Raw genomic sequence first — 12,707 nt, forward strand, 5'->3', positions numbered from 1 at the left:
TTAAGCTCTCAGCAGATGCGCTCGTTTTCCACACCGTTTGCGTTTCATCTCTTGTTTTATTACAAAATGTATGTACAGTACAACAAAAATACACAATCATTTCATTTCAAGGACAAGGTGAAAAACACAAAAAACTCTGTTCAATCTTCTAAAAAATAAACATTTCCTTATGAGTACCAGCGTGTCTAAGTGAACGTCTGTGTCGTGTGGCTCTGCAGGGCCGCAGGACGGCGACGTGATTGTTGGCTTTTCCTGCGTCGTGTTCGCCCAAAATAAATGATCTCCCCCTCGGGGTGTAGCAGAAAAACAGGGCGACAGGTCCAAAGCCATGTGAGAGAAAAATATCCTACGTTCCTTTGTTGCTTTAAAAAAAAAATCTGCCTTTGGATTAGAGGCACTATGGTGCAGAAAGAGGACCTCCAGTCTGGCTCAGCAACTCAGACTCAGTCAGTAGGGGGTCTTTAACATTTTAAAGCGCCTCACGACACAATCTCTAAAAATCAGATCCTTGTTCTCACGTAGAAAAAAAAAAACATAATCTAGCCTGCTGACTAAAACCTAATTTACCAGGAAATGGATCAAGGCAACTGGAGTAGCAGTTGTATTTATACAGCATCCCTGCTAAAAATCAGCATCAAGCCTTAAAACAAACCCGTCTTTTACTGTAACACAAAAAATTACTGAAAAAAATAAAATCCTGCTTTGAATGGGAGAAAAACTTAAATGTTACCATTTTTTTTCTCCTTTAAATTGATCAGTCTGTCCTGGAACTTCAAGTTATTCATGACATCTGCTGTTTTTTTTTTTTTTTTCCCTGGAGTATAAATGGTGAGACTCATGCCTTTAATCACTGAGAGGGAATACGTTCAGGAAAAATAGTATAAAAGTCCAGAATAAGTGGAACCGATAGAAACCAGGCTGGACGAGGACCTGAGTTAATCTCAATCTGTGGGTAAAATAATCTCCACTTTTAGCAGCAAAAATGGAGACCTTTGTATGCAAGAGTGCAGCGTTTGGCAGCTTTTACTGGGATAGTAACTTTGTGCTTTTGAAACACTGCAGATAGTTTTTGCCTAAAACGAGGCGTGGATATGTTGGAAAACGTGCTCTCAAGTACAGTGATGGATCTATAATGCTGTGGGCCGTTTCCTCCTCCAAAGATCCTGGGAACCGTCTCATAGAGCATGGCGTCATGGCTAAATATCTTAAATTAAAATATTGTGGGTGCTACTAGAAAGCAAATTGGGCCAAATCTGTCTTTAAATGTTAGGGTTTTTGCCTGCTAGATGATGCCACAGCGATTAAAAAAAAGATTTTAAAGCTTTTTCAACGTTTCTAGCAAGGATGTGGTTCTTTTTTACGAACATTTAAAAAAAAAAAAAATCGGTTTAGCAAATGCTTGTGTCCGACTGTCAAAAGGTTTCCAGACAAGGGCAGAAGTACTGAAATCTCCTGTAGCAAGGTTCTCCCTGCCTGCCAAATGTCCAAAAAATAAAATAAAATAAAATGTAAAAAGCATAGAAAGTCAAAGATGTCAGCTTTCTCTATCCTGTAGTGAACAATGATGCATTAAATTAATTTACACGTCCATGTAAATAATTCAATTTCTCTATGCAAATCTTTTCCATGTACAAACAAAACCCACTACATTTAAAAAAAAAAAAAACAAAAAAAAAAAATTACATGCCGTTGCACAAACTGAGCCAAGCTAAAAATACAAGTTTGTTAATTTGTTTTAAAAACTATTTACATTTCCAAATGTATGATTTTATATATATATTTTTTTTAAGCCAGGCGGCAACACCTCCGTGCCCCGTTTTACAAAAACCCAGATGTGTGTAGAGACACACACACACACTAACACACACACCATGTGCTCGGACGGCTCACACAGGAACATTCAGACAAACAAATGTCTCTTTGGCTGGTGTGAAGCTGGTGGCACCTCGCAGTCTCTCTCTCTCTCTGTGTAATTACATTTTGTCAAACGGAAACAAAGCTCACACTAAAAATAACACCATCTAACAGCATAGAAAATAGGCTCCAATTATAATATAGTGATATATCTCCTATGTATTTGCAAATATATATATATTTATATACCAAAAAAACAAAAAGAAAAAAAACATACTTCATATTGTTTAAGGGCCTGCCACACATTTGCCCTTCATTGTGTTTATATATATGTACTGATAAATCACATTCAGAAGAGTGGTGGTAAATTTCGTAGGAAGGCATCAATAAATAGAGATGTGCGCGCGTCCCTGGGTCAGCCGGCCGTCAGTCGCCCTTCGAGCTCTGTGCCGTGTCCAGGTTGACCACCTGCAGCTCCGTCAGGTTACTGCTGCTGCCGCTCGACTGCTGGCCAATCACCATCTGCGGGGGCCAAAACGAGACGTGTCAGAGGAGAGGGCAGCCAATCACAGGTCATCGCATCACACGGCAGCTGATCCTCAGACTCTGCTGCAACGCAACAGGAGCTGAAAAGCTGTCCACCCTCGCCGCGCCGCGGACTCGCGACACGATGGATTATAAAAAAAAAGGGATGAAAACACAGCTTAATATTTACAGCTTCATCAAAATAACTTTATTCATGCACACCTACGCTACAGGTGCATCTCAATAATTGGGATAATGAGTCGGTTTGTGTAACGTTGGATATGGTTATTTTGACGATTATGGCTTACAGCTAATGAAAAGTCTAAATTCAATTTCTCAGAAAATTTTAGAATTTTGTACATTTAAAAAAAAAATGTTACTCTACCAGGTTTTCCTTCCACTAAATTTTCCATTCATATGCCTTGATTTTAAATGCATAGTTTGCGTTTCTTGACTTGGGAAATTGTTTTAATAGTTGTGGAATTACACCCAATTTTCCAATTTCCACTGAATGACTGTTTTGCTATTTTATTAATTTATTATCAATCTGTGTACTGTGGGATGAATTTAGAAGCCTGCATCTCAATCTGTTTAATATTCTTTTTAAGCATTCTTTGTGTCTGAAAATCAAGGGGAGAAAATGCTAAATATAAAAACTAAAGCTTAATTTTATTTTGATTACATACAGTTACATATTACAAGAAGAAAATGTGTATTTGTTAATTTGGACAGTTATGGCTTACGGCTAATGAAAAGTCTAAATTCAATTTCTCAGAAAATTTGAGTTTTATACATTTAAATAAATAAATAAATAAATGTTACTCTACAATGTTTTCCTCCCACAAAATTTTCCATTCATATGCCTCAATTTTAAATGCGTAGTTTGCGTTTTTTGACTTGGGAAATTGTCTTAATAGTTCTGGAATTACACCTAATTTTCCAATTTCCACTGAATGACTGTTTTGCCATTTTATTAATTTATTATCAGTCTGTGTACTTATTGTACAGTGGGATGAATTTAGAGGCCTGCATCTTAATTTTTTTTACTTTTTTTTAGCATTCTTTGTGTCTGAAAATCAAGGGAAGAAAACGGTAAACATAAAAACTAAAGCTTAATTTTGTTTTGATTACATACAGAGTTTGTAATCTTGTATTACAAGAAGAAAATGTGTATTTGTTAATTTGGACAGTTATGGCTTACAGCTAATGAAAACCTAAAAAAATAAAACAATTCATTTTAACATTTTTGTTCCAGAAAGTGCTTTAAAAAAAGTTTAACACAGAAGTGTTACGACAGTGTTATTTCAAACCTATTTCTTCCTTCCACTAAATTGCGTGCCCTGGTTTAAAAAAAAAATTGATTGGACACGAAATCCAGTTTTAGAAACCTGAAAAAAATTTATATATACTCTTAAGGGACAGTGTGTAAATAATTTGGCTTTTAATTTGCCAGAATATGTTTTTATAAAAGCAATACTTGATTTTTGGTAAGTCTAATAACTTCACATCAAAAGTGAAAATGTTCTCTTAACCTAGAATTCGTAGTTTATAAACACATAGGTGTCTGTGCTCAATGGGAGGAGCCATGTTGCGTCGCTATTTCTGATTACAGAAGCCGAAAGGGGACAAACTTGTCAGCCATACGCGTTTTCCCTTCCAGCCGTCTTCTATAACTCAACCCAAATCATGTCTACCTGACCCGCACAAGGCAAATTATAGACGCAAAAATAAAAGTGAAAAATCGCCCAATTGGGCGGGAAGCCATCTAATCTGGGAACACTGTCCCTGCCGAAGGGTTAAAATGTACAATAGGCGGAGGGATATCGGTCTGTAGTACAGCAGCAAAACCGGCCGGGTCTCTTTACCAGTGTTATAGTCCCTCATTTTAGACCCCAAAGAAGCGATTGCATGTTCAGAAACGAGCCCAAAAAATGCTCAAGAAATTTAGTCTAGACGGAAAAAAAATAAATAAATAAACGGCAACAGTGCAAAAACAAAAAAACATTTCACACGATGACCGTAGCTATTAGCTAAACATTTATACTCCGATGCTTCCATAGTAGCCATTGGGGCAAATTCGCTTGTAATTCATTTAGTGCACCACTAGATGGCGCACCAGTGTGACACACTGAGGCTTTAACAGTCTGTTCCAGATTCCTTCAAACTTCCCCAATTTCCTCGATTGCTCCTGAATCTTTTAGTACATTTGTTTGTTTTTAATCATTTTTAAATATAAATTAAGTTATTTTGTTGCAGAGCTGGGTATTTTTATAGAACATATTGTGATTGTGAGGTTTCCCCTCCTTCACAGAGACAATTACGTCCTGCAGTAGATGTTTGGAGTGGCAGAGAAAGGTGCTCAGCCCACTGCTCTGTGGTTCCTTAGATTAACTGTATGTTCAACGCGCTCATTTAAAGATCTGCAATTTTCATCCGTTTTACTTGATTTTTGGCAAAACGTTTATTCTTGGTTGTGACAAGATTACAGTACGACATATTTCAAGCATTTCTGATCTGAAAACTCAAAATTCAATTGCGTAAACTCAAAAATGTACAGATATATTTTAACCACTAAACTTTAAAATGATTTGTGTGGATTAAAAAAAAATAGATTAAGGATTTTAAGCATTTTTTTTAAACAGATGCATTGACATGTTAATATTTTAAGAGAAACTAAGCCATAACCCTCTACATTAAAATAACAAAAGTGCTTGAAATACATCATTACATAAAACATTAGTATTCACTAAGATGCAGCTGTGTTTTGGGGCTGTTTTGTGTGCGTTTTTGCAGCAACTCAAACCAACAAGATGCCAACTATTCACTCCACATTCATACAAAAACCAAAAACCAGACCAAAGCAGGGGACGAGCCTGCGGCCTGTGTGCCAGTGCTCTGTTACGATGCGTTAGTGAAGTCAACGTGGCATGCTGGTTGCAGAGAGAAAATGAGAGTTTCACTTGTGAAATGCAGATCTTGCCGTACTGAGTGTAGCTGCACTGCTGAGACGGGGATCTGCACCGTGCCAGGAGGTGCAGTAAGGAACACCTGAGGGACGCCACCTGAGCGACAGAAACAAACCAAAACATCAGTGAATCCTTCTGATCCCCCCCTACCGCCCCGCTGACGTCCGGCAGACACGGCTCGGCTCTCACCTGCGTCTTGGCCGTGCGCGTGGGACACCTGCATGGCCGACGTTCCCTGGGAGAAGGCGTTGAGCACGGCGAGCCCCCCGTCGGCCAGCGCCGGCGTGGAGGCGTACATGACGGTGTGAGGGCTGGGGTACATCATGTGACCCGGCACAGACGTTGGCACCGACGACGTGACGATGGTTGCCGGGAGACTCACCGTTGCTGTGGGAGATGGAGAGGCTCTCTGAAGGCAATGGCGGCAGTACACACGCAGGCCAGCAGGTGGCGCTTCACATTCAAAATCAACCTCCTGGTCCTGCTCAGGCACATGCATTCCTCCACTTTGTTCCCATTTACACTCATAAAGGCTCGTTTTGCCTTTTAAAAGTATTTACACCCCTTATAGCGTTTCATTGGGATTCTTTGTATCACGTTTACCCCGATTGGCCTAAAATAAATAAAGTCCCGTGCACCCTTCAGATCTCCCCTTATTAGTTTAACAGAGTCCATCTGTGTGTGGTTTAGTTAGTATAAATCCAGCTGTTCTCTGAAGGCCTGTGAGGTTTCATAGAGAACAAATCGCTTTATTAAAAACAGAGGAAATCAGCAGACGGGTCCGTGGTAGGGCTGAACAATTAATCGCATTTTCAATATAATTGCGATTTAGAAAAACGCAATTTCCAAATCGCAGAGTCTGCAATTTTTGGCTATGTAACAATTAGTGAATCAGACGTGTCCTTTAGGTGTCAGTAAAATGTTTAAAGTGGGTTTGCCTCCACATGGAAGAGAAGACAGTTGCAGCAGTGAGATAATCTCATTTTATTACTTGTTTTAGAGTTTATATAATCATACATAGCATTAAGTACAGGTCAATCAGTTTAATACATAGACTTGCTTGTTGGTTGGACTTTATGTTCAACAAGGATTGATGTCCAAATCAACTAAAAGCTGTTCTCTTGAATAATATTCTGATTAATAGAAACATTAAAAGTTCTTGTTTTAAATAGTCCTTGTTTACAAACATCTTTATTTAGAGGCCATTTTTGTTGCTTGTGGTTAATGCATAGAAAAGTCAAAATTGCAATTTTGGTTGAAATATATAGTAGGCAGAACGCAATCATTACTGCTCCAAGTTTAGATGCTGTGGGTCTTTTAGCAACTAATCTGCACAACGAGGAAACAAAATGATTTGTTGTTTGTATGTGTTTTAAAAGACATAATAAATTAAACTGGGAAGAAAAAAAAAATCGCATTAAATCGCAATATTAAGGAAAAAAAAAAAAAAAAAAAAAAAAAAAAAAAAAAATCGCAATTAGATTATTTTTCCAAAATCGTTGAGCCCTAGTCCGTGGGTGAGAACTTTAGAGCTTGGATACCGTTTTTAAAACCCAATCCTGCTCTAAACATCCCACCTGAAAACAGGAAGAGCTCGGCAGAACTGCAGTCTGGAGGAGCTCCAGACGTCCGCAGCTCAGGTGGGATGATCCTTCTACAGGAATGTGCCTCTGGTCAATTGAGACCAGAACTGACCACCATGTTTGGTGGAAAACCAACAACACAGCTCTGAACGCGCCGAGCCAACTGTGACCGACGGTGACAGCAGAGTCATGCTGTGGGGATGCTTTCCTGCAGCAGCGGCGGGTAAACTGGCCAGCGGATGTAAAAATGCAGGAGAATCGGGGAAGACTCCAGACTGGGCCGGGAGTTCAGCCTCCGGTGGGACCCTGATCTGACAAGCAGAGCTGCCGTGAAATGGTTTAGATGAAGCGCTATCCACGTGTTAGATGTAGTTGGAAACTTTGGGCCAGTCTAATTGAGAATAGGGCTGAATTATAAGTAGTGTTGCATGGATACCGATACCAGTATGGGATGGGGCTCCGATCCAGCACTGAAATGGTGGCATCGGTATCAGTGAGTACCAACAAATAGGCACCGATACCATTTTGATGTTTGTATGTCACTTGAACGCAGCCTTCTCTCTCCTGACTAGTATTATACATGTTATATAAGTTCATGAAAGTTGCACTATTTTGGCATTTGAGAGCCAAAACTCAGGGTTTAAAAGAGATTATTCAATTATTAATGTAATTTTACCGTCTTACTGTTGCACTACTATTATACATGTTATAATTTCACCAATGTTGCACTATGTTGGCCTTTGAGAGCCAAAAGTTTATTCAACTATTGTCACCCATTCCAGGTAGGCATTAAAAAGTTCTACTACCCTAAGTAGTATGCAGTTCTTCATATATACACACACCCATCAATTTCAAACAGATGGTATCGGGGCCAAAAAATGGCATCGGTGCAACACTAATTATAATTCAACAACAATATATAATCGATCTACAGACGTATATCAATAATAGAAAAAAAAGATCAATGAAAAGTTCAATAGAATAACAGTTTTCCTTCCTTTTGCATTCAACTTATGTCTCAGTTTCAGTCTCATGAGTTGGCTTATTTAGCTAAACTGCATGAAATTTAAAGACAAAAATATTTACTTAAACTAATTTCGAACAGTTGGGACTTTTATGAGCTGATCTTTTGTATAATTTTTTTCCTCTAATCTTTCATATTAAATGTTTTAATCTCAATTGTAAACCGTTCCCATATATTATGTAGGGCTGGACGATAATTCAATAACAATATATATCGATATACAGACAGACGTATATCAATAATGGAAAAAAAAAAAAAAAGGTTAATAAAAAGTTCAATAGAATAAAAGTTTTCCTTCCTTTTGCATTCTAGCCATATAGGTTAATATTACAATCATTACATCCTTCCAACCAATCACAATGCTCCGTCACCAAGCTCCGCCCACTTCAAAGAGTTTTTTTCTTTTTTCTTTTTGAAAGACTTGGAGTTTTGGTAAAAAGTTGTTCGATTAAAGCACAGGTGTCAAACTCAAGGCCCGCGGGCCAAATCCGGCCCGTCAAGGTAAATTATCCGGCCCTCGAGAGCCAAAAAAAAGGCATATATCCTTTTAAAGTGTATAAAGTGGCTAAAACTGTGCCTCCTGTAAGTGTAACTCACCCCAATATCAACTTTTTTTGCAGATAAACTGTATAAACTGGGCCTAAGGGTGCTACTTTTATGTTACTGTGCATTTTCTATACTACTGTGTGAAGTAGAATGAAATTATGAAATGAAAAGTATCGTCTCTACACATGCAAGCGGCCCTTTTAATGACTTCATGATGCCAAAGTGGCCCCATATAGGTATTAGTTTGACACGCCTGGATTAAAGGGTTAATAAAACCCTTTAAAGGGTAGCTAAATAACATAAAATGGCCAGGGCTGCACTTAAAATATAACATTTGAATTTGTTGATAATTATCGATATCAAATTAATATGATTTCCATTTTATCGATACGCTTTATTTTCACACCGTCCAGCCCTAATTGAGAACTTGCGAGAATTCATCCGACAAAAAGCACATATAACGCCAGTAAAATGCATTAAAGGTGGTAGCTGTAAAGAGAAAAAACGTGGAAAAAGCTCAAGGGGTATGAATACTTTAGCCAGGCCCTCGGTTTTTGACTCAAACTCTCAGTTGAAAAAAATAAAATAAAAAAAAGGAGTCACTGAGACGTAAACGCGACCTACCGGTGGAGTTGGTGGAGGTGTGAGAGATCTCTGGGCTGCTGTCGCTGTTGGAGGTGGGCTGCGTGTTGGGGTGGACCTGGATGGCCTGGAGCTGCTGAGGTACCCCTGTTCCTGGAGGGACACACACACACACACACACACACACCATGAAGCCCCCGCTGCCACACCACTGGATCTGAACCAGGGAACCGCAGCAGAGAACTAGCCTCATATTAGTACCATTAGACTCAGAGGAAAGCCCCCCCCACACCCGGTGCTCGGGTAACTCTAGCATTAGATGACTGGGTGTTAGCAGAGGAAAAAAGGAGGGGGGGGGACAGCGGCGTGCAAAGCAGCGGCAGCCTCGTGAAGGCGTGGTTGTGGTTAGCAGAGGCGGGCGCGGTGGCAGCATGCAGAGCAGATCACCTGTGAGGGAGACAGCAGCAGGGAAGCGGAGGACAGCCTGCTGTCCCTGCTGTGGCTTGCGGGCGGCGGCGGCGGCCTGGGTCTGACCGTGCTGCCCCTGGAGGGCCAGCAAGTGCTGCTGCAGCTGGCTCAGAGGAATGGTGGGGGTGCTGGGGGGGAGAGGAGTGCCTGCTGCAGGGGCACGCACACAAATACACAAGGGTTACAACTAAAAGTCGATTTAAAGAAGAAGAAAGACAAAAGTGTCCTGCTATGTGTCAGAGAGTCGCTAAACGTAGAACAGTCGCTGATCCCCAGGAGAAACGATCTCAGCCTCACGTCAGAGCTGGATAGGCGGCAAGAACGGCGCTCATAATCCAGAGAGTCGATCCTAAACCCGCCGTCATCAACCCACCATTATTCTACCCGCTGATGAACTCTAATGGGTTTCGCCTCGAAGCAGTGAGCGGGCTCCGGCGCTCGCAGGGAACTAATCGGGATAATTTATTGTTGTTGGCAACCGACCCGTAACAACACAAAGATCCCATTTTTAAGGGCTGCAGCCGGTGGGGTCGTCATCGTTTGCCTCTCCACGAGTTCATCGATGCTTTGCTTAGTGGAGCCGGCAGAAACCAGACTGGAAGAAGAGGATGGGCAGACGGACGGAGGTACAAACCGAGGACAAGATGGACAGATGGACGGACTACACTGCAAAAACGAAACTAAACATAAGTCAAATCTTCTTGAATTGAGTGTATTTGTCCTTGATTTGAGCAGGTAAATAACATGATTTGCCAATGGAATAAGATTTTTGCACTTAAAATAGGAACAATTCATCTCCATCATCTTATTTCAAGCGCAGTATGTCTAATTATCTTATTTTAGGGGTCAAAATACTCATTCTATTGGCAGATAATCTTATTTACCTGCTCAAATCAAGGACAAATACACTCATTTCAAGAAAATTTAACTTATTTTTAGTTCCATTTTTGCAGTGTAACGAATGGATGGACGGAGACAGGCAATCTTACACTGCAAAAACAGAACTAGAAATCAGTAAAATGTTCTTAAAATTAGTGTATTTGTCCTTCATTTGAGCAGGTAAATAAGATGATTTGCCAATGGAATAAGATTTTTGCACTTAAAATAAGAACAATTCATCTCAATAATCTTATTTCAAGTGCAGGATGTCTAATTATCTCATTTTAGGGGTCAAAATACTCATTCCATTGGCAGGTAATCTTATTTACCTGCTCAAATCAACAATAGATACACTAACTTTAAGAACATTTTACTTATTTAATAGATCCGTTTTTGCAGTGTAGCCACTGGTAAAGGAAATAAAATGATCTTTTTTCTTCTCTTATCCAGACCCGAGTAATCCTTGAATTAACTGATGTCAGATAATGAAGGAACTGTTGTTGTTTTCCACTATAGATGTTATCTTATTTAGCTTCTAGATGTGGTGAAATAAATATTCAGCATGATGTTTCAGAGCTCAACAATCTGAACATCTATGCTAATAATAAAGAGTAACGTCTCCCTTTTAAGGAAAGGTGAGACACAACTTGTATATACACAACAATTTGTATAAACCGTCAAACTTTTTCAACAACAACAACGACGACAAAAAAAAAAAAAAAGATTTGTTGGACATCCACGTCAGAGAGCTGTTAAAGTTCACTTTGTTGGCACACGGCAACCAGCCGCCAACTGTGGACGAGCAGAGCAGCCTGAAAGTCTGACTCAGGCGTGTTGTCCTTTTCGCTTGTCATCTCTGACAGATCCGTCCTCCGCTCCCCGCCTCTGAACACGCGTTAAAAAAATAAAGCTTCTGGCTGCAGGAAGAGACAAGCGGCGACTTCTATCATTTATTTGGATTTTTATCTCCACCTCAGAATTAAACCCCTTTCTATCAGTGAAGCTGAAAGCCACAGATTTCACGTCTGAACAGGATTCTCTCCACATTTGGTTATGCGCTCCATGTGCAGTCGCTGCAGTGGGGTGGGCCGGCCCCTTCAAGCTGTCAACTGTGGAGCAGTGAGTGTGTGTGTGTGTGTGTGTGTGTTTCCACCTGGCGCTGCTGCCATGTGCCAGACAGGTGGTGAAGGGGAGAGAGGGAGCAGGCAGCAAGCAAGAGAGCAGAGGGTGGAGGGACAGGGTTTGCAAAAGGGGAGAGAAAGCAAAAGAAAAAATGAAAAAGACAGGAACAGAAATCTGAGGCGAGGCGCCGTCAGTCAGGACGGTCCGTGACAGAAACAGACGGCAGCGCGCCGAGGGTCGTTCTGTCAGACCCGCTCCTTCGTGATCGCAGCAGAAGCCCTTTTGGTCGTAAAAAAAAAAAAAAAAAATCACGAGAAACAAAGCGTCTATGCAACGTCTACAGGAAACTAACTCCACCCTGACAGTGCGGCGCGGTTCAGGTGCATCTGCGCGTTTCTCATCAGAGACGCCACGGGCAGCAGCTCCCCTTTCTGATACTCTATGCAGATTCTGGTCTCTCTATAAGACACAGGTGTCAAAGTCCAGTCCTCAAGGGCCGGTGTCCTGCATCTTTTAGATGCGTCCCTGGTCCGACACACCTGAGTCAAATAATCAGATACTTCTGGACTCTGCAGAACCTGACTGCATACTGAGGAGCTAATTGTGCCATTTGATTCAAGTGTGTGGGACCAAGGAAACCTCTAAAAGTTTCAGGACCCCGGCCCTTGAGGACTGGAGCTTGACACCCCTGCTATAAGAACTAAAAGAAACCACAAAAAAAGGTTAAAATAAAAAAGGTCTTTGCTCCACTTTGTACATCTAAATCATTGGAAAAAACGTAATTTGTACAAACAAAACAGAAAAAGAAAAAAAAAACTACACTGAATTAGCACCCCATGCATGATTTACTCCTTTTATACAGTTTTATATGCAAGAAGTTTGAAAGACAACCTGCCGAACGCGTCGGCTGAATTACAGCTCGATGAACGTTGTAAAGCCATTGCGTCAGTACTTGCAACAGAAACGTCCCACAGCGAGTCCTGGACTTGAAGGCGTCACCTGCTTGAGGGACAGCTGGTGCTGGGAAGGAAAGCTCCGCCTGGGCGTCAACGTTAGGAGCTGCAGCTTCCTGCCTCCCATCTGAAGAGGAGCTCAGCCAGGGTGTATTCACAGGGAAGAAGAAACGAGTGTCTGCGTTCAGATCACTTTTACGACTGA

The 12,707-nt window shown here is 40.8% G+C and overlaps 1 protein-coding gene across 6 annotated transcripts in view; it reads right to left on the reverse strand.

The window, feature by feature from the left end:
• Positions 1-12,707, reverse strand: part of srfb (serum response factor b) — a 45,652-nt gene continuing 32,945 nt past the window's right edge. Inside the window, exons 4-8 of one of the 6 annotated variants that reach the window (XM_021311277.2) lie at positions 9,528-9,698; positions 9,123-9,227; positions 5,535-5,732; positions 5,365-5,441; positions 1-2,376 (exon numbers count right to left, since the gene is read on the reverse strand). In XM_021311277.2, coding sequence (XP_021166952.1) covers positions 2,281-2,376; positions 5,365-5,441; positions 5,535-5,732; positions 9,123-9,227; positions 9,528-9,698 — 647 coding nt within the window. In that variant the 3' untranslated portion in view covers positions 1-2,280. Of the gene's footprint in view, positions 2,377-5,339; positions 5,442-5,534; positions 5,733-9,122; positions 9,234-9,527; positions 9,699-12,707 lie in introns of all 6 variants that reach the window. The other 5 variants (XM_012853810.3, XM_012853809.3, XM_021311278.2 and 2 more) reach the window with 5 other exon arrangements.

The sequence above is a fragment of the Fundulus heteroclitus genome, chromosome 22 (genome assembly GCF_011125445.2).
Source record: "Fundulus heteroclitus isolate FHET01 chromosome 22, MU-UCD_Fhet_4.1, whole genome shotgun sequence".
NCBI classification, from domain to species: Eukaryota; Metazoa; Chordata; class Actinopteri; order Cyprinodontiformes; family Fundulidae; genus Fundulus; species Fundulus heteroclitus.